Source organism: Jaculus jaculus, chromosome 5 (genome assembly GCF_020740685.1).
Source record: "Jaculus jaculus isolate mJacJac1 chromosome 5, mJacJac1.mat.Y.cur, whole genome shotgun sequence".
Lineage (NCBI taxonomy): Eukaryota > Metazoa > Chordata > Mammalia > Rodentia > Dipodidae > Jaculus > Jaculus jaculus.
The window spans coordinates 33,170,017-33,192,110 of record NC_059106.1 but is presented as its reverse complement, the minus strand read 5'-3'; the positions used below and the strand labels follow the sequence as shown (position 1 = coordinate 33,192,110).

Here is a 22,094-nt window from a genome sequence, read left to right as displayed (position 1 = left end):
TTTATGAGGATAAAGAAGAAAAAAAAAAGAGCTGTGCTTGGACTGGGCTAGAAGCAGAGTGTGAGAAGCTTGCTGCGTTCTGCTTGCCTGTGTCCTGGGAACTTGGGCAGGGTTGCATTGTGTAGAAATGGACTGGTGTGAGCAGAGGGGTATGGCACAGAGAAAAATGAAACCTTTGGGCTGAAACTTCTGCCTGTTCAGCTGTAATTGTTTGAGAGATTACAGCCACTGAGACTGGGCCAGCCAACCTGCACCGGGACAACAGGAAGAATGCAGAGTCTTTTGAAGGGGCCTGAATGCTGAAGGAATGTCCTGTTCTTCAAAGTCTGCTTTATTCCCACCCCCCACCCCGGACTAACAAATTGTCATCCCACCTAATATTATGGAGTATAACAAATACAGGAAACACAGGATCACTGAATTTGCAACATGGTTTTGTATCTTGGATATGGTCATGGGCACTGTGAAGCAGGCTTGTTGGATTACCTGCATGGAGGGCTGATGGAGCCATGAGGATGAACAGTGGGTTTCACTGGAGACCCAGTGGAGATGCCAGAACCACGAGATAGCTGCCAGGGAAAGCTGCCAGCACTGGATGAAGTTTTCCTGGACTGTGAGTAGCCTAGCTGGAGGGGCAGAATTGGAACTCCAGAGATTTGCCACTAGTTAAAATTATCAAACTTGGAGACTTGTCAATGACTAGAGTTGTTGGATTTGGAGCTACAGAGTTTGATGTTTGCCTACTTAAATCTTGTATTGGTTGAGTATTTCTTCGCTATGCCCAATGACATCTTTTGCAGTATAAATGTTTATTCTGTGCCATTATGGGTTTGGGGTTTTGTTTTGTGAAAGCCTCTTGGAGGCAGTGTATTGTTGGGGATGGGCTTATGGATGTTATAGCCAGCTTCCTCTCACCAGTGTTTGGTATACTCTCCTGTTGCTGCTGTCCACCTAATGTTGTTGGCCATGAGGTGATGTCCACTCTCTGCTCGTACCATTGTTTTCCCCTGCCATTATGGAGCTTCCCTTGGAGTCTGTAAGCCAAAACAAACCCTTTTGTCCCACAAGGTGCTCTTGCCAGCAATGTGAACCTGACTGCAACACCCAAGAACTTTACACAAGTATTTTACCTGTGTCCATGTCCTCATGCATCTTTGCAATGGCCGTGTCTAGTCTTTAAGATGGAAAACTGAAGCCATGTGACCCAACAGCTTGAAAGGGATTATTTAAAACACGTTTTACAAGAACTGAACAGCACCATTACCAGGACTGGAGCTATAGGTCATTAGAGGGTGGGAGGAGGTTGAGGGAGGAAGTTAGAAAGGCTTTGCAGAATTCAATTAAACAGCCTGGATAGTGGCAGAGGGCTGTGGTCCACGCCCTGCTTCTGAGAGCAATGCTACAGACAGCTTCATGAGCACACACTCACATACCACAACTGAAACTCTCAAATGTCAAATGCCACGGCACACCCACAGGCCTCCACAGGCCTCCAGTTTTCCAGTTTTCGCCTGTGCCTTCTCAGTAAGAGGAACTTTTCTGTAAATGGGACCATCAATGACGCCTCCAGGTTGTGCGCTGAGTTCCTCATTCATGTCTTCTATTACATTTACATACTCTACTTAGAAGGCTTAATTCTTTAAAAACAGGTTTTAATATTTGTTAAATTACATTGATCCAAGGAAACATTATCATATTGAAGTGAAGCAAGTCCCAAACAATTTTTAATCAGAAATAAAGTGCCAGACATAGTGGTGCTTGCCTTTAATCCCAGCACTCAGGAGACAGAGGTAGGAGGATCACCATGAGTTCAAGGCTACCTTAAGACTACATAGTGAATTCCAGGTCAGTCTGGGCTAGAATGAGACCCTACCACAAAAAAACACAAATAATAATAATAATAATAATTATTATTATTATTATTATTATTATTATTATTATTATTACCAGACTAGGGACATGGTTCAGTTGGCAATGTTCACCTAACATACTAGGTTCCATCCCCAACACAGCATAAACTGGGCATGATACACGCCTATAATGCCCTAGGTGGAGGCAGGAGGATCAGAAGTTCAAGGCTACAATAGTTAGTTCAAGGTCAGCCAGGGCTGCATGAACTCAAATAAAATAACTAGAAATTCAGAATGTCTCTGATTTATTTCTGTTACTTCAGTCCTACCAATATGACATAAGAGGAATAAAGCAAAAAGATTAAACTGAACTACTCAGTATTTAGCACACACATGAGGCTGAAAGCAAGAGACTCCCAGATTCACAGTAATGCTATGTCCAAAACACTATCCCCCAAAAGCAGTATCCTTCCTAAGGCAGCCAAAATCAATGCCTGTCTCTGCGCTGAGTGTCAATTGTAGGAGAAAGATACTTCCGGGTCATCTTTCTACATCAGTGAGCACAGTTCTTCCCCAGCAGGGATATGCTTAGACCGTGGTCCATAGCCAGAAACGACCACTCAGTCACAAGACAACTGGGGAGCATGTGTAACCTACAGCATAAACCCAAACAATGTAGTAGGAAGGGGAAATCATATGTGGGGTACTCTGACTTTTAATGTATCATTGGAGTCTGACAATTACAAAATCTGCAGAAGTTAACATTTTAAAATCTTTAATTGTCAACAGAACATATTATGCTGCATATTGTTTGAGCAGCCTAATGTTACGTATTCAGCACACGAAGAGCAGGACAAACTACCAAGAAAGCACACAGTCATAGAACTTCTATCATTTTCAAGCAGATCCTCAGTCTCCTCAGGAAAAATAAATTATATTGCAATTCTACTGAAAAATACTTTATAGACACAGTACTTCTATATTTTTAGGATCACAAAGAGACCATAGTTTTAAATCAATAACCCAATCTCTACACACAGCATCGCACAAATTAAGCATATCAACAATGCTATCTATTTACACTACAAACTCAACACTGACATAAAAGGTTGTGGTGCATCTTGTGGTGGGCGCTTTAGCAAACAGAACAAGCATTAAACACGTATCTACTCCATGAGAATCAGCTTTCAGGAGTATTCTGTCACGTCACAGATCACCTAGCACATCAAGCCCAAGAGCATCCATCACCCAAATGAGGACCACTTCAGAAGAAAACTCAGGAGCCAGGTGTGGTGGCGCATGCCTTTCTCTAATCTCAGCACTCAGGAAGCTGAGGCAGGAGGATCGTAAGCTTGAGTCTTCCTCAAAGAAAAAGCTGGAGGTAAGGGTTTTAGGCTAAAATGCTTAATTACACTTAGGAACCAGAAGGTGTATATATATTGGGCATATTAAGCAGAGGTTCTGTTCCATAACTCCTACTACATGCCAGGAGTAACTGGGGGCTGTTTATCTTCCCAGGAAATACATAAACCATTGTTGCAAAGTTCTCCAGAAATGAGATGGCAAGTCACATAAAAAGGTTCTAAATAAGACTTTTTTTTCCCATTCAAAATAAACTAATACAAAATCCATAAAAAAGTTACAAAAAACTCTCCTAAACGTTGACATGTAAGGATGCCAGCCTCCCACTTATCTTCACGACTACGCTTCAGGACCAAGCACCCATGCCCCTTGTCGGGGAGCAGAGGTGGCTTGGACTAGCTCTTGCCTAGCTTGCACAGGATGTGGACAAAGCCCTTTAGATGCAGCAATTCTAATCATAGGCACAGTAATCAGCTTTTATCCTAATATTTTAGTATCTGCCTAAAAGTCACCTAACCCTTTGAGCAAAATGTTTTGTGACAAATATATTCATGAAAATCATGTTTAGTAGAAGATTTCTTGTTATAAACAGAGTTTGGGGCTGAAGAGATAGCTTAGTGGTTAAGGTGCTTGCCTGCAAAGCCAAAGGAACCAGGTTAAATTCCCCAATACCCACATAAACCAGATACACAAGGTGGTTCATGCATCTGGAGTTTGTCTGCAGCGGCTGGAGGTCCTGGCACACCCATTCTCCCCCCGCCCCGATTAAATAAATTAATTAATTTTTTTAAATAAAAAGAAATCACAGACAGGAGAGATGGCTTAGTGGTTAAGCGCTTGCCTGTGAAGCCTAAGGACCCTGGTTCGAGGCTCGACTCCCCAGGACCCACGTTAGCCAGATGCACAAGGGGTGCACAAGTCTGGAGTTCATTTGCAGTGGCTGGAGGCCCTGGCGCAACTATTCTCTCCCTATCTATCTATCTCTCTATCTATCTATCTGTTTGTCCTCTCAAATAAATAAATAAATAAATAAATAAATAAATAAAAATAAATTTAAAAAAGAAATCAGCCAGGCATGGTGGTGCATGCCTTTAATCCCAGCACTCGGGAGGCAGAGGTAGGAGGACTGCCATGAATTCAAGGCCACCCTGAGACTCCACAGTGAATTCCAGGTCAACCTGGGCTAGAGTGAGACCCTCCCTCGAAAAACAAAAAAAAATAAAATAAAATAAATAAATCAGAGTATTCTGGTAACATGACAACTGTCAAATGTGTGACAATTGTTTTAAAAATGAATAGATGGGAACACACACACAAAATCAAGAGTGTCCACAAATAGACCAAGGGCCTGGAAACCTTCAGTAAGGCTTTGAAGACAGAGGAAATATTCAAATTAATTTGTAAACTTTGTCAAAAGATGTTACACAGAGTAACAATTACTTTCAAGTCTCAAGAATTTTAAAGAGATCAGAAATTTCTATACCAACCTGTCTTCGGCTGACTCTTGAAGTGGCTCTTTTGAGGTTCAAAGACCTTGTCACGTACAGTGCCTTCGCTGAGTCCTTCCTAGCGGCCCTCGAGAAGGAGAGATACTTCCTGACAGCTTTCTGTATCACTCCATCCGCCATTTCCAGCCAACAGGAAACAGCCAAGAGATTCAAGTTTGCAAAGTAAACTACAAAACAAAATTATCCTCCAAAACAGTTCTCAGAACCCAAATTACCCAATCTATGTTTGGCTCAGTGCTCATGAAGGCGCAAAACCTGAAAACCAGGAGGAAACAGAGTCCCCAGCCTCATGCTCCTCACTGGCCTCGGACTGCACTGGGCGGTGTGGATCTCAGCTCACAGGGACTCAGGGACAGGCCTGGTGGAATCAAATTAAAACACCCTTCACCAGTTAAACAGGCTAGGTCGTTTGTCAAGACTAAAACCGGATGTAGTAACACACCCTCGCATAAGCTGGGCATAAGTAAACATACCTGGGTCAAAGAAGCCACTAGCTCCTTTCCCACCAAAATGGATATTGAGGGGGCCCCAGACAGGATCCCAGCACAGATCCCACTTGACTGCAAGAGCCGCTGCTTGTGACCACTGGGACACACTGTGAGCTTTCTCTTCCATGAGTTTATGACACAAGGATGGTCAGACGCTCACATGCATACATTGTACCCAGGGAAATACATAACTAAGTATGCAGCACCATCATGCGAGCGAGTGTGTGAGACCCCTCTGCTGAGCTAGGAAGGCAAGGAAGGGTGGGTGGGTGCCTGTTCAAAGGCCACATGAGCATCTTTCCTTCATTGTGTCTCAAATCTGGATGGACTGACGTTGTCCATCTCCAAGTTTGCCAGGAGGGGAAGGGGAGAGAGAAGACAGGATAACGAGCAAATGGAGAGATAAACCTTTATAAAAGCACTGGATTAGCTGGGTGTGGTGGCACATGTTTTTGATCCCAGGGCTTGGAAAGTAGAGGTAGGAAGATCACTGAGTTCGAGGCCAGTCTGGGCTAGATTGAGACCCTACCTTGAAACAAGCCACAAAAGAAAAAAAAAAAAGCAAAAAGCATTGCACTCTGTGAAAAACAAAAATGCAACTACAACCCATAATTCTGATTCTAGAGCAGTATATAACGCAGGACTTCTGGACAGACACACGGAGGCCTAACCCAAGATTGAGAGGCAGCACATTCAAGGTCGTTTTTTGTTTTTTTGGTTTTTTTTTCCACTTCAGCTTCTAATCCTAAGCACTGACTTGTTAACAACAGGCATGCATTTATTTGTAATCATTAAACAACTAACTAACTGAAGAGGTTCACACAAAACCAAACATGAGCATGTACCAGACATACAAGGCGAACGCATACCACAGGCAGGACGTGTGGAGGCAGCCGTGTTAATAAAGAGCTCGAGATCTGCCAGACAGGTGAGACACAGCGCCTTGGGCGTGGGGCCACGTCTGTTGCCTCTACGTACACACAGCTAAGTGCATGCAGAACACACACTGGTTTTGCCTTTGCATTGTCTCCCCTCCTTCCCTCCCTCCCTCCCTCTTTCTTTCTCTCTCAAATAAATAAAGAAAAACATTTAAAAGGGGGGGGGAGGTTATTGAGTACCAGGCAAAACTGGCTGTGAATTTTGGGCAAGTGCAAATGCCATGTGTCCCGGGGTTAACTGTTCATCTCTGTGGTGTGGTGTCCCAGTCCCTGTCTCCCCGGGTTTCAGGCTGGTCAGGTGGGCATCTCCACTGGATGCCCATCAGCTCTTCAAAAGTACCTAGCTGTGCCAACAGAAGACTGGGTCCCCTCCTCTGCCTGCTCCACATAAAACGTCCAAGTTTCCTTGATTCCTGCTTTGTTCTCTTCACAGCCTTGGTGCACTGGAAACCTCTAATTCCAAACTGCATTTCAACACCATTCATTTTCCCAAGTCCTCTTTAGTCCTTGCCCTGGGCAGCAGTGGACTTCTTCCTGATGTTTGCCCTCCCTCACCCTCTACAGTTCATTCTAGAACCAAGCTTCCAAAATTATGCATCCAGTGAAGACCATCACTCCACAGTTCAATGGCTTCTCACTGTGTTCAGTTCTGACTCCCTAGTACGGCCTTCCCTGACTAACCCTGGTCTCCCAGTCACCCCACCTTCACCCCCACATTCCTCCCTCAACTCAGTCACACCAGTTCCCTTGGCATCATGCACACATCCACCTCGGGGCTCAGGTCCCTGCTTCTTGCTCTACAGCACTCCGCCCTAGGGGCCCCCAGTCTGACTCCTCCTTATGCAACCCACTAGTCTCCTCCTCAAGCATGCCGCTGGCCTGCACCATCTGTCACACCTTCTGTCGGTCACACCTCACGCTCCCTTCCTTCACAGTCCATAAGCCTGACTCCCAGGAGCTCTGCAAATCCGGGAACGTGGGGTCCCGCTCACTCACACATCACCAGCACTTCTGTCGTTTCTCAACTACATGAGTGACTGGACACTGCTTGTTAATGAGTGCCGGAAGAGCAGAAATGAATGCGTGAACCTGCAACGTCTGCTTAACCTTTGCTCCAGCAAATCCCATAACTCCACTTTGATGTTTTAATGGTGGGTAATGAATGATTACGTGCCATTTGTGGTACAATTAAACATTTATTAACCCCTGGCACTTTAAAAAGCAACTATATAACAAGATAGTTTTACAAAGTATAATCTACAATCTTGGTAGCCAAAATTGAAAGTGTATGTTATTTGAGACCAAGGAAAAATCCAAAGAAATGAGAAAAGATCTGTAAAGTCTGAGAAACACTTTTATTAAACAGGGGCACTGCCGCCTACATGGGGCTGATGTAAGAAGTGACTGTATCTTCTACAGTGGGTATCACTGAAGGTCAAAAGAAAATCCTGGTTGTGAGTTGCTTCATTTTGTAATCATTAGAAATTCCAAGGGTACAGGCTCAGACAGCTTTTCCTCTTCTTGTGAATTTTGGGAAAAACAAAATTCCCACATTCTGTAAGATTTCTACCCTTCTCTGACAGAATGACACAATCTTATTTATGTTGAGATTATTTCCAGAAAACATTTATGAAGAACAAGTAGTTAACAGTCATCCCACTTTTGGAGGGAGGAAGAGAAGAACTATAAGTTCTTTTTTTTTTTTTTTTTTTTTTTTCAATTTGGAGCCAGGGGATAGTGTCGTACTTTGATTCCCAAAGACTAAAAATATGAAACTGGACTTTCGGCTTCGTTTCTGTGCACACTGGTGGCACAATGGGAGCTGTCAGGATAAAACGGTGTATCTATTCCAACAACTATCGGTGATTGCTAATTATGAACCCAGCTCTGATCAAACCAATAGAAATTTAAAAAAACAGACAAGGGAAACTGATGGTCTATATAAAACAAACACCTTGGGAAGCCTGTGTGTGTTTGTTTGTTTGTTTGTTTGTTTGTTTGTTTGTTTGTTTGTTTGTTTTTAAAGCCTTAGAAGCTGGTGTTGAAGAACTACATGCAGTGCCAGCAATGATGACCAATTGCCAAGAGTGACAGAAATTAGCCTTTCCCAGGGCCTTGCTCTGTCCAAGAACAATGCCAAAACCTTAACACCAATTCCCAGACTTAATCATGACCCGCTATTTACACACAGTGAAACCGTGAGCACTCAGCACAGCGCAGACACTGTGGGGTCCCCATGCAGTGACACCAGACACAGGCCGCCCTTGGCTTCTAAAACAACAACACAACACGTAGCAACCCAGTCACCACACAGACATGGAGAGAAGAGCTGGAACAGTCGCTGTCCCCTACGCCTCCTGCTACGGGGCAGATGGGCAGCACCTTCAAGGGCCCTCCCTGAGGACCAGCCGACAGCCACCACGCAGGATGTGCCAGCTGCAAGGCACCTGAAGCTCGAGAGGAGCCCGTGCCTCCTGGGGGAGGGGCAGGAGCCAGGCCTCTGGGCACCGCTGGCTCAGCAGCACAGTGAGGCGCTGGATGCAACCAGCGTCCTTAAAGAATTTAAATGCCGGGAAATAATGGCTTTGAATTAATTAATGAGCCATTTAGTGTCCTACTTGACAGTTAATTTAAATGTGCTCTTCTTTACAGCCTCACTAAAATAAATCCACTTAGGAGGAAATTAATCAAGCCATCACATAACCCAAGTCTATACAAATTATTTCAACTTGATATCATCACACTTACTAATCATTCCACCCTTACACCAATTCATCCTGAAACAAAAAGCAAAAAGGTGCTTGTATCCTATGCTATGCAACTGTTTGATGCTTTTTCTTTATGAGAGAATTAGAGAGAAGTAGAATTGAAAAAGATTTTAAGTGGATAGTTTAAGTACCCGCCCAACACCCTTCCAAGGACATCGTATCTTTAGTCCTCATACACACAGTCAAAACTTTGTGCTGACCCAAATTGTTCCAAGTCAAATAACTATTTCTACTAACATTAATCCATATCTTATACATTGTTTTAAACTAATTTTTAAGAAACTCACAAATGTGCCCATGTTTCAGGAAAAGCTGATGCCATTTAGGCACTCGGTCAGCAGAATCAATTACTACTTGCTTCCTAACCTCCACCCAAACCTGGCCACCTTGAGGCAGGTCAACTTTGCTGACACACACACACACTCACCGGTCTTTGCTCACGCACACCTTCCAGGAAAACCTGCAGCCCAACCAGCACTGATGAGCTCCACTCATTCTTCACACCTTTCAGGGGTGCTCCTCAGACACACATCTGAACACCCAACCCTCCTCCAACTTTCCCTTATCCATCTTAACACTTCAGCTTGACCCCAGCCCCTCACAGAAATCTTGCTGAGCCTGATCTGAGTCTTTCTTACATCTCTCACAGGGCAACCCTTCACTTCAGAGCCCATCAATATCTGTTAGTAAGTGCACATGTAAATCTTGTGCCTTTTAGTTCTGGCATCAGGCTCGGGAAGAAGGAACCCTGTCAACCTGGCTCAACATTGTCCAGAAGCACTGTCTGCCCTCAGTGTTATGCACGCGATGGGAGTGCAGTCAAAGGGTTGAACTAAATGAAAATACTAGTGTCTTCCCAAGAACTTTGCTGCACGTGTGATCTTTCAAATTGTTACTCAATCACTATGGACTGAAAAAGTGTTCTTCATCTTTTTGGCAAAGGGTAGGAGACAGTTAGCTTTAACTCAACATTCAGACTGGGTTTGAACTCCTGTTTCATTCAATCTCAAATATTCATCCAAGAAGATAGGCTATCTATGCACCAATAAACCATTCCCTTCAATTAACGGTAGACAGGCACCATATGTACTGCACTTGAGAGAGTACTTTCTGTTACTAGAGATGGTTAATGGTGAAATAACGCTTCAGAAAATATTGCTTCTTTAAAACAGACATTTCTCCAAAAGATTAATATGTCTGCAACCATGCTTAACGCCACTATCCTTCCTTAAGCCTGCGCCTCAGCACAGATGTACACACAGTATCACCTGCTTCCATCCAACCTTTCCTTCACAAAGGACAGCGAACAGAGCAGAACATCTTGTAAGATCACCACCAAATCGAAGACACATGACATCATTCCTGATTAAAACAGAACTGCATCCAAGTATGACAAAAGAAGCGCTTGACAGCACATTCGCCTTCAGACTGAGTACAGAAAAAGAAGATAGTGACTGCGAGAATGGGCACAAGGTCATCTGCAATTGAAATGGTACCTTTATGTGCATTATGAACTGCCTTTCCAGTTACCGCTTTTTTTAGAATATTACTTATTTGAGAGAAAGAAAGAGACAGAGAAAGAGAGAGAGAGAAGGACAGACAGAGAGAATGGGTATGCCAGGACCTCGAGCCACTGCAAAAGAACTCCAGATGCATGCACCACCTTGTGCAATCTAGCTTTATGTGGGTACTGGGGAATCAAACCGGGGTCCTTAAGCTTTGCAGGCAAGTACCTTAACCACTGAGCCTTCTCTACAGCCCTACAGTTACCACTTTTCTTTTTTCTTTTTCTTTTTTTTTTTTTTTTTTTGTTTATTCTTATTTATTTGACAGCGACAGAGAAGAGGCAGAGAGAGAGAGAGAGAGAATGGGAATGCTAGGGCCTCCAGCTACTGCAAAGGAACTCCAGACATGTGCGCCCCCTTGTGCATCTGGTTAACGTGGGTCCTGGGGAATCGAGCCTTGAACTGGGGTCCTTAGGCTTCACAGGTAAGCGCTAAACTGCTAAGCCATCTCTCCAACCCCAACAGTTACCACTTTTAATGAGTCCTCAACCAAGGTCATCATTTAGAAATTTTTAACCTATATACATTTTTTTATATTTAAGTGTTTCTCAACAAATAATGCACTGACTTAAAAGCTCCATCTTGCCGGGCATGGTGGCGCACGCCTTTAATCCCAGCACTCAGGAGGCAGAGAAAGGAGGATCGCCACAAGTTTGAAGCCACCCTGAGCCTCCATAGTGAATTCCAGGTCAGCCTGGGCTAAAGTGAGACCCTACCTCAAAAAAAAAAAAAAAAAAGCTCCATCTGTTTTAGTATGCTCTTTTGACACTTTTTATTTTAAAACTGATTTCAAGTAGCATGATATGAAACTATCTAAAAAGCAATTTCATTTATTAATGCTTAAAACCTCTTACATTAAAGAATTTTTTCTACCTCATATTGGAAGTGCAATAAATGATCATGGGGGTAAAGGGGACAAAAGAAGGAAATGGAAGGAGATTATGACCAAAATGCATCATGTGCGTGTATGAAAATGGTCAACAGAAAAGTTTAAAGAAAAACAAAAGACTGCAGATGTGCCATCTGTACAGAAACAAAATCTGAAATGCAATTTAGTGCTGATTCCGTGTGTGACCAAACAGTTAGCTGTGCTGAGAGAAGAACATCTGACTTCCCATTGCTGCATAACAAGTCACCCAGAGATCTGAGCAGTGATCCTCCTACCTCTGTGCATCCTCCAGAGTGCTGGGATTGAAGGCGTGCGCCACCACACCTGGCTGGGTGCGTTTACATATAAAGAGTAGGCAGAAAAGAGGAGGGGCAAAAAGGAGGTCAGGAGGCAGAGGGAGGAAAGAGGAGGACAAGGAAACTGAGGCAGAAGAGGAGACTGATGGAAAGACCGATACATTGGCTCATCCCTTTCTAACACTATATAGCTGGCACATGTAAATTCCCCCATTCTCTAGTCACTTTCAGCTTTAGACTGAACCACTCAACAACTGGCCACCATGTAGAATGGCATCCTTCATGGAACTTGCAGGAATAATTTGAGAATGAGCTGATACATGAACCCACCCCCCCCCCCGCCAAAAGGAGATACAGCACACAAAATAAAGCCAGCGCCAAATTATAATCAGACCTGAAAGGTTTTTTTGTTTGTTTTTTGATACAGTGCATTCCTGGCTGAGGCAATGGCCATTATGACGGGTGCGAGTCGAATATCCCTGAATTTACTAAATCTGAACTTTTGTCTTCCTTGAGATTTCAAGAAAATACATGAGGTTTCTGCCAACTCGGAGCAGGCATGATGCTGGCTGTCAGCGATGCAGGTAAGAGCCGACAGCTCACAGCTCAACCAGAGAACAGATGCAGGGTGAGATGGACAGAGGGTCTATAATCAAGTATCCCAGAGAAATGACCATCTTCCAGCCTCCCCAAGTGAGCGAGCTAGTTTAGTGTTCTCTGCTAACACAGAGGAGTTCTCAAAAAAAAAAAAAAAAAAGTGCATCAGCAGGGTTCCCTTGGGCCATTTCAGCTAGTCTACACACAGAGTCTCAACACCTCCTTGCACACAGAGCCAAACACCCTGCCACAAATTCTTGGCATGTTGAGGGCAGCCGTCTTCCCACTCCCTCTCCTCCCACTTCTCTTACTCGCCCTTACTACCAAGGAGTAGGAAGGAGAGTACAGGTGACGTTAAGTTGCTGTGAGCAACTATGTTCCTGAAAGGTCATGGGCTACCTTCAAGCTGGTCTTCCAGAAGAAGGAGACCCTCACAGCGAAGGCAGTGGAAAGCGCCGCCCTCTGAGGGGGAGCACATCACATCACACCATGATCACAACCACTGGGACGCACCTGCCCAGGAGCAAGTCAGCCTCCCACGGGCAAGCTGCCAGAAGGACAATGCACACCTCATGGCCTGTTCTGGGAGCAGAATGTGGAGACTCTGTACACGCTACAAGGTTAAAAAAAAAAAAACACTCCTTATTATGATGACCTGCATTCTCAAGGAAGATGTTTCTGGTTGAAATAAGGAGAATATGGCATCAAAGCATGCTTGTCATGTTTCAATTTTAAAAGTTGCCATTTTAAAATTCCAAAACTTAACTCCTAAGTCACAGGTCTCAAGAGAGTCATCATAGTCTGGCATTAGGACATTGAGGCTTGAGGCTGAATGCAAACCCTGACACACTAGAGCGGACGGACCACGTGATCATCCACTTGCTATGAAAACAGCTCCTCTCTGCCGCCCTCTCCCCAGCCCTGGAAAGCTGCCTTCGTGCAGCCTGCCCCGGACTTGGACTCACTTTGTCTTTGTCATCAGCTACGTCACACAGGATGTCATCCAGGTCTAGAATCCCTCCATCTCCATGCTCCAAGCGGTGCACCTGTATCCAATAGTTGGGGTCCTGCATAAAAGAAAAGAAATATTGAATATAACAAGTCAGCATTGCCAAAATGGAACTCAACAATTTAAATTGTGACAAATTCCTGCACATGGAAAGGAATTGACTATATTAACAATACCACCAGTGACTAAATATTCAGGCAGCTCTCTAAGTTTGGTATCAATTTTCCTCTTCACTTGGGCATACTCTTTTCCTTGGCCCAGATGCTGAGACATTACTACAGAAACCAGCAAAATGCACTGCCTCAGAAACTGACATTTCTTAAGTAGATCAGGCTTCCCATTATCCACCATACGAAACACTTAAGATTCCCCTTAAAATGATGAGAGAAATGCCCTAATAAGCAAGCAGCACAGACTGTGCATCTGAAAATGTTATTTGCCAATCTACCCAAAGCAGGCTGCACACCCGGAGGATCCACACACTCCTCAGCAAAAGGTCTGAAACACTCTGACAGAAAGTTGGCTACAGACCGCAGTAAACACGCAGGGAGTGGGCCCACATGTTTGTGTCACTGGAAAGTGGGACTGGGGAAAAACAGAAAGAAAGAAAAGATACCATTAAAAATTTCTAGACATTGCTAGTCGGGAGTGGTGGCTCACGCCTTTAATCCCAGCACTTGGGAGGCAGAGGTAGGAGGACTGCTGTGAGTTCGAGGCCACCATGACACTACATAGTTAATTCCAGGTCAGACTGGGCCACAGTGAGACCCTACCTCGAAAAGCCAAAAAAAAAAAAAACTTCTAGACATTGCTATGTGGTACATAAAAAAAAACTGTTAAACATCTTCCTTGAGAATGGGATGGAGAGGTGGGATAGTGGTTAAGGTGCTTGCCTGAAAAGCCTAAAGACTCATGTTCAACTCTCCAGGTCCAGCATAAGCCAGATGCACAAGGTGGCACAAGCATTTAGCGTTCAATTGCAGTGGATGGAGGCCCTAGCACACCAATTCTCATTCTCTCTATCTCTCTCTCTCCCACCACACACAAGCATACACTATAATTAAAAAAAAAAAAAAAAAAAAAAAAAAAAACTGTAAGCCAGGCGTGGTGGCACTCGGGAGGCAGAGGTAGGAGGATCACCGAGAGTTCGAGGCCACCCTAAGACTACACAGTGAATTCCAGATCAGGTTGGGCCACTGTGTAACCCTACCTAAAATAAAAAATAACAAAAACCTGTAAAACCTACTGGGTATGGAGGCACATGAACCTATGATCTCAATGTAAGGTACAGTCTGGAGACTCAAAGCTGACAGGGGAGAGGCAACTAGTCTGGCCTTCCCAAGGGCAAAGCAACAAGAGAGACCCCCATCTCAAAGACGGTTGGAGGAGAGGACCATCACCCTGAGGTTGTCCTCTAACCTCCATACACACATGCATATGGCAATAAGCCCATGAACACACAACACACAGATATACCCAGATCACACACATATAGATCATACACACACACCACATACAAATAAGTAGGAAGATCAAAGATAGTGAAAATGTATGTTCTTCCCATCTGTTAGGCAAAATCACACAGGATGGCACCAGAGGTCAGCTTTCTTAAGATGCTCACCAAGCCAATCTCTAACAAAGGCATGCCTCAGAGCCACCACCATGGAACCCTTGTGGTAGAAATGCAAAATGGCCAATCCTTGTCACTTTTTAACCAGCTGAACAAGCAGCCCTGATCTTAATCCTCACAGCTATTAAGCAGTACCATAAAAACCACTGTGCAAGGGCTGGAGAGATGGCTTAGCAGTTAAGGCACTTATTATCAGCCAAAGGATTCAGGTAAGCCAGATGCACAAGGGGTCGCATACATCTGGAGTTCATTTACGGTGGCTGGAGGCCCTGAGTACCCATTCTCTCTCCCTCTCTCTCCCTCTCTGTCTCTCTCTCTCTCCCCCCCCCACCCCCCTCTCTCTCGTAAATAAATAAAAATATCTTTTACAAAAACACTACCCAAATCACTTCAATTCCCCTGCCACTCATCTAGCTGGACCTCTATAAAAAATGTTTATCCAAAATAACCATATGCACTTATGCACATTGCATTCTCTTCTGCAGGCTTATCTGACCCACATGAATTCCCCAATTGCAATGTCACCCAGGGAGTCCTCAGGAGCCCACTACTGTGTGTACTTCGAAATTTGTCATTTTTACAATTGTTGTACAGCCAATGTCTGAAAACAAACTGCACTTCAAATCCCTAATCTACAAACCAAATGATGCATTACTTGTGGGAGGGAAACTTTAGAAACTAGTATCCTGATGTCAACAGGACAAGGTGTCCTTGGCTATTATCCCCAGCCACTGAGAACAAGTGTACTCTGCCTACCTGCTTCAGCAAACTCAAGCATGGACAGATCAGCTTAAATAGCAACATTCATCTCTATAATACTTTATATGTCCATATGCAGCCCAAAGTGTGGCTTATAAAACCTGCTCTTCCTACACCTCCTGACTCTCTCCACCTGAGATTGGTATCTGACAGCTTCACACAACATTGGAGCCACCACTGCAAAATTAAGTCCCACCTAAGGGTTTTCTCAACCTGCTGACTTCATCCTTCCAAGGCGGCTCCAACCCAGCCACTTCCCAGTGCCTCCCCGCTTTTACATCCTACTGGAAGCCTCACCCAGCCACTGCCCCCACACAGTGCCCAAGCCTCCACCCACCACGTCTATTCGGGCCTCCTCTTTGCCAAGAGCCTTGCCTGACCATCACAGCCTGAGAATGGACTGGAGGTCTTTCTCCAGCCCACTAATGTTCCTACGCATTGTTAATAACAGCAGTAGCTGTTTGCTAATACTGTATTTTTACAGAGGATATATTTTCTACCCTTTAGATATCTGGAGACTTGGAGGGATAGCTCTGTGTGTAAAGTGTTTGCCTTACAAATCTGAAGACCTGAGTTTGATTCCCAGAAGCCATGTAAAAACTGTCAGGCATAGCAGTACATATTAGTAATCCCAGAATTGTGGAGGCAGAGACAAGATGCCTAGGGTTTGCCAGCCAGTCAGTCAAGCCTAATTGGTGAACTCTAGGCCAATGAGAGAGGCGGGTGGCATACCTAAAAATGACACTCAAAGTTGTCCTCTGGCTTCCTCAACCATATACACATGCACACACACACACATGAACATGAACACACACATACACATGTAAACAAAAAGTGATTATCAATATCAATGTCTCAGATTCATCTCCTGCTATGCCCTCCTCCCCCACTGCATCAGGCTTCCTCCCAACCATGTTCCCAAACCTCATCAAGTCACCCACAGCCTCTGGGTTACTGCATGCAATAGGCCTTTCTCAATCCTCGCCTTGCTGGATCTATCAGCAGAATCTGATATCAGCAATCACTCCCTCTGCCTTGAAATACCCCCATAAATTTGGTTTACAATCCTCCAACTCCCTGACGAAGGCTTCCTAATTTTGAGACTTAATTGTGGACTCCTTCCTGTATTTGGAGGGTTCCGGATTTAACAGTTATACCATGTGGTCATGAGACCCACCAGACTATCTCTCAAAAGGCACTCTATAGATATATGCTGGATGGAAGTAACTTCTGGAAGAAAGGGAATGAGAGGTGATGAGTAAATCCCCACAAAGCACACCTCATTTCAAAACTCAAATGTGAGTATATAACATGAGAAAATGATCTCCTTCCAACACCAGAAGGATGTTTTGCCAGTGCAAAATGTAACTCCTCACAATAGTGTCTCTTATCACTAGCAACTTTCACCAACTAATTCTTTTTCAATAAACAGAGACTTAATTTTTCAAGCACATAATCTAAGTATGCAACAGGGAAGATGTTGAGGCATTCTTATTGAGTGTACTTTCTGACAATTTACATTTAAAAGTCTGAGTAATAATTATAGGAATCACAGTCTGAAGAAACTTAGAAATGTAATTAGTCAAAAAGTTATGATATCTACTGGACGTAGTGGTGCACACCTTTAATTCCAGCACTCAGGAGGCAGAGGTAGGAGGATTGACGTGAATTCAAAGCCACCCTGAGACTACATAGTGAATTCCTGGTCAGCCTGGGCTAGAGTGAAACATTGCCTTGAAAAATCAAACAACAAAAACAAAAAAACAGGTTGTGATATTGGAGTGGGGAGGAATACTCTGAAGGACAGTCCCCCAGCCACCCCACAGGGACTGACTGAGACCTTCATGACCCCACAGTGAATATTATATCCCCAATGAGGAGGGCCCCAGAGGAACAGGAGATGAAAGAGTATAACCTGTGATAATATATATAAAATAAAGGTTTGTTTGTTTGTTTGTTTGTTTGTAAGTTGTTCTACAGGGCTAGGGAGATGGTTGAATGGATAAAGTGTTTGCCATGGAAGCATGAATACCCATGTTCATAACCCTAGCCCCACAGAAAAAGCCAGACACTGTGGCAGGCATTTGTCACTCCAGTCATGCCAACAGGAGAAGAGAGCAGCGGAGAAAGGAGAAGCTCAGAAGTTAGTGAGCTAGCCAGCCTGGCAAACGCAGCAGTGAAAGTGAGACTATGCCTTGAAGGAGGATCTACGCCTGCAAGTTCTCCTCTGACTACCACGCATGCACCATGGCACATGCATGGCACAAATACAAACCCTACCACGACCACCACACCAAGGGAAAAAGAAAGGAAGGAAGGATTGCATGACCACTAACCCAACCCTGCACACAATTCCTAAAGGACTTCCACAAACAGAAGAGGAGCTAACCAATCCTGAACCCACAAGACCATCACACTGGAAGAGGGGCAGATAAGAAATGAGAATCAGAAAAGAATCAGACATTAGAAAAATAACTAACAAAAGAAGCTGGTTCATATCTTTTCCTCCTAGCCCTCAACATCAATGGCCTTAATTCTACAATTGAAAGATACAGGCTGACTGAACAAATTTTAAAACAAGATCAGTGTTGTCTACAAGATGCATACTTGGCTGACAAGTGATAGTTTGCTTTTTTTTTTAAGTATTTTACTTAGTTACTAGAGAGGAGTCGTGAGTATGGGCATGTCACTTTGTACACCTGGCTTTATGTGGGTCTTCATTTTTAACAAAGGTGCCATAACACATGTTGGAAAGCCACTTCAACCTGTGCCAAAATCAATTTGAAATGGATCAATGACCTCAGTGTAAGACCTAAACATTAAAATTACAAGAAAAAACAGAGGGAACACTTCAAGAAATGGTTGTGAGCGGTAACCTATTGAATAAAACTCCACCAACTCAGGAAATAGAAGAAAGAACGAACAAAATGGGAATTACATGAAATTAAGAAGCTCTTGCCCAGCAAAGGAAGCAATTAACACAATAAAGAGACAGTCTGGGCTGGAGAAATGGCTTAGCAGTTAAGGCGCTTGCCTGTGAAGCCTAAGGATCCAGATTTGATTCTCCAGGTGCTACATAAGCCAGATTCACAAGATGGAGCATGCATCTGGAGTTCGTTTGCATTGGCTACAGGCCCCGGTGTACCCATTCTCTCCCTCTCCCGCTCTCTCTCTCTCTCTCTCTCAACAAATAAATAAATAAAAATAAATATTTTTAAAAAATAAATAGACAGTCTGAACTAGTTGATCTTTGGTTTTCTAAGTCTGGGTTATTTTGCTTAATATGCTTCCTAGCATTATCCATTTTTTCCTACAAGTTACGTAATTTCATTCTTCTTTACAGTAGATTGAAGCTCCATGCCAACTAGTCATGTGACAGAGGGTTTATATCTAAAATACATAAGGAAGAGCTTAAAAAAAAAAAGTAAACGCCAAAAAAGCCAGTTCATTCAACAAGTGGGCAGATTAACTAAACAAACAGTTCTCAAAAGAAGAAATACAAATGGTCAAAAGAGACATGAAAAATGTTTGTCATCTTTAGTCATCAAGAAAATGCAAATAAAAACCACAATGAAGCCTGGCATGGTGGCACATGCCTTTAATCCTAGCACTCAGGAGGCATAGGTAGGAAGATCTCTATGAGTTTGAGTCCAGCCTAGGACTACAAGTGAGTTCCAGGTCAGCCTGGGTTACAGTGAGACCCTACTTTGAAAAAACAGAAAACAATTAAGTAACACACACACACACACACACACACACACACACACACACACACACTGAGATTCCATCTCGCCCTGGTCAGCATGGCCATCATCAAGAAATCAAAGGACGAATATTGGCAAGGATGCAGGAAAAAAAGAACTCTTATGCACTGCTAATGTATATAAATTACACAGCCACCGTGGAAGTTGATGTGGAAGGACCTGGAAAGACAAAGAGAAAATTACCATCTGATCCAGCTACAAATACTACACCTCACCTAAGTATATAGCTGAAGAAATCTAAGTCCTACATAGACGCTTGCAAGTCAGGTAAACTGTGGTACTATTCTTGGTATCTGTCTAGATGTCCATTCACACAATAATGGTTACAGAAAACATGGTATAAACACATAATGGAGCTTCAATCTACTGTAAAGAAGAATGAAATTATGTAACTTGTAGGAAAAAATGGATAATGCTAGGAAGCATATTAAGCAAAATAACCCAGACTTAGAAAACCAAAGATCAAGTGTTTGTCTCTCACATGTAGAATACAGATTGACACCAAGTACATATGTGACACATATGTGACACGTGAAGGTAGAATGGGGAGATGAGAGAGTGGTGCAGGACAATGGCCAAGGTGCACTGAATTAGTACACAAAACGTCACGATGCAGCCCACATTATATAACTACTGTATGCAAACAAAAACGAGTTTTAAAAATACTTTCAGAAACAAAGTACCAGTCATAAAAAGGGTAAAAGACTCAAATATGTTTGAAATGTTTTCAAGAAAGGAAAGTGTGGAGTCAGGTGATAATATTCTAATAGCTTCAAACTTCCTAAGAGAAACCATCTCCATGCTAGAATCCCTCCATGCTAGAATCCCAAGCCTACACAAATCTCTAAAACTTAAAAGATTTTTAAAAATAAAAATCCAGGCTGGAGAGATGACTTAGCGGTTAAGCGCTTGCCTGTGAAGCCTAAGGACCCCAGTTCGAGGCTTGGTTCCCCAAGTCCCACATTAGCCAGATGCACAAGGGGGCGCACGCATCTGGAGTTCGTTTGCAGAGGCTGGAAGCCCTGGCGCGCCCATTCCCTCCCTCTCCCTTTATCTGTCTTTCTCTCTGTGTCTGTCGCTCTCAAATAAATAAACAAAAAATTTTAAAAAAATAAAAATAAAAATCCTTTTTAGAGAGAAAAAAGAAAAGAAAAAAAAAATCCTTTTTAGCCAGGTATTCTGACACATGCCTTTAATCCCAGCACTCAGGAGGCAGAGGTAGGAAGACTGCCACAAGTTCAAGACTACCCTGAGACTACTTAATGAATTCCAGGTCAGCCTGGGCTACAGTGAGATGTTACCCCAAAAAACTAAGAACCAAAAATAATTAATGTAATATAGCCTGGTGTGGTGATACACAGCTTTCATCCCAGCACTTAGGAGGCTGAGGAACAGGGATCACTGTGAGTTCAAGACCAGCCTGGGGCTACAAAGTAAGTTCCAGATCAGCCTGGGCTAGAGTGAGACCAACCTCAAAAAAACAAACAAAAAATCCTTTAAACAGTAACTTGCAGCACTGAGGATCTACCCATCCTATGTACAAGGTTATTATGTCTCCAAGGCAAATGAAATCACTGTTCACAGAAGAAATTGGAACAAATTCATTTTGAAAGTCAGTAGAATGCAATCAAAGGAATTTGTCTTCATTCTAGATTGTCCTGGTTAACTAACTCTCCAATACACATGAGCCAAAAACTTAAATGTCCTAAACATATGTTTCACTCTAGCCCAGGCTGACCTGGAATTTACTATGTAATCTCAGGGTGGCCTTGAACTCACAGTGATCCTCCTACCTCTGCCTCCCGAGTGCTGGGATATTAAGTAAAGGAAACATTGGTACTTCAAAGCAGACATGTGTCACTTTAACTGATTTAATCACATTCCCATTTCAGAAGTGCTGATCTTTGACAAACTTACAGGCCTACTTTTCAACTTTGTTGTGGTAACACTGTTAAACATAAACATATTTTTGTTGCCATCTTAGAGGAAGAAGATGTAGATGGTCAGATGCCATACCTGAGACTCAACAATGAAACGAGCTGCACCCCCACAATGGAATGACTAATACTGAGCACATGAACTCCTCGCCTCCATTTCTCAGCCACAAGCCACACCCAGCCCAACACCTCACCGCCACCCCACAGCACTAGCAAACCACAAACCTGCTGGCCCACAGGAAGGAGGGTGGCCTTGCTTATCCGGTCAATCAGAAAGGAAAGAGACAACAGGAAGGAAGGTAATTTTCTGCATCTCCATCCATGACGACTGAGCAGTCCCTCACAGGAGTAGGTGAGCCCAGTAGTCCCCGGCTCTTGCTCCCACTGTGTGCATAGTGGCCCAGGGCTCACTTCAGCTGTGGAAATCTTCCATTCCACCCTCATTCCACACCAAGGGAGGGCCTGGCCTGGGCCACATGGCTGGCTTGGGACAAAGACCAGGCGAGATGGTGGGGACAGCGTTCACCAGTGACCCCAGCCCTGCGCTGTTCAGTTTTACAAGTGCATACACATGCATAAGCTGATGTGGAGTTACTCGTGTCCTAGGAGAAACTGAGACTCAAGATCACGGTGCCCACAAGAGATCACACTAACAAACACTGTCAGCAACCCCCCACTGCAGCCTCGTCCACATGCTGATGACCGCCCCAGCGTATTCACACACTGGACTGTGG

The 22,094-nt window shown here is 43.7% G+C and overlaps 1 protein-coding gene across 18 annotated transcripts in view; it reads right to left on the bottom strand.

Annotated features, from left to right (window-relative positions):
* Pard3 (par-3 family cell polarity regulator) overlaps nucleotides 1-22,094 on the bottom strand; it is a 619,141-nt gene that overhangs the window by 490,416 nt on the left and 106,631 nt on the right. For all 18 annotated transcript variants that reach the window (XM_004659771.3, XM_045148688.1, XM_045148686.1 and 15 more), the window contains exon 2: nucleotides 13,227-13,328. In XM_004659771.3, the coding sequence (XP_004659828.2) occupies nucleotides 13,227-13,328 (102 nt within the window). The remainder of the gene's footprint in view (nucleotides 1-13,226; nucleotides 13,329-22,094) is intronic.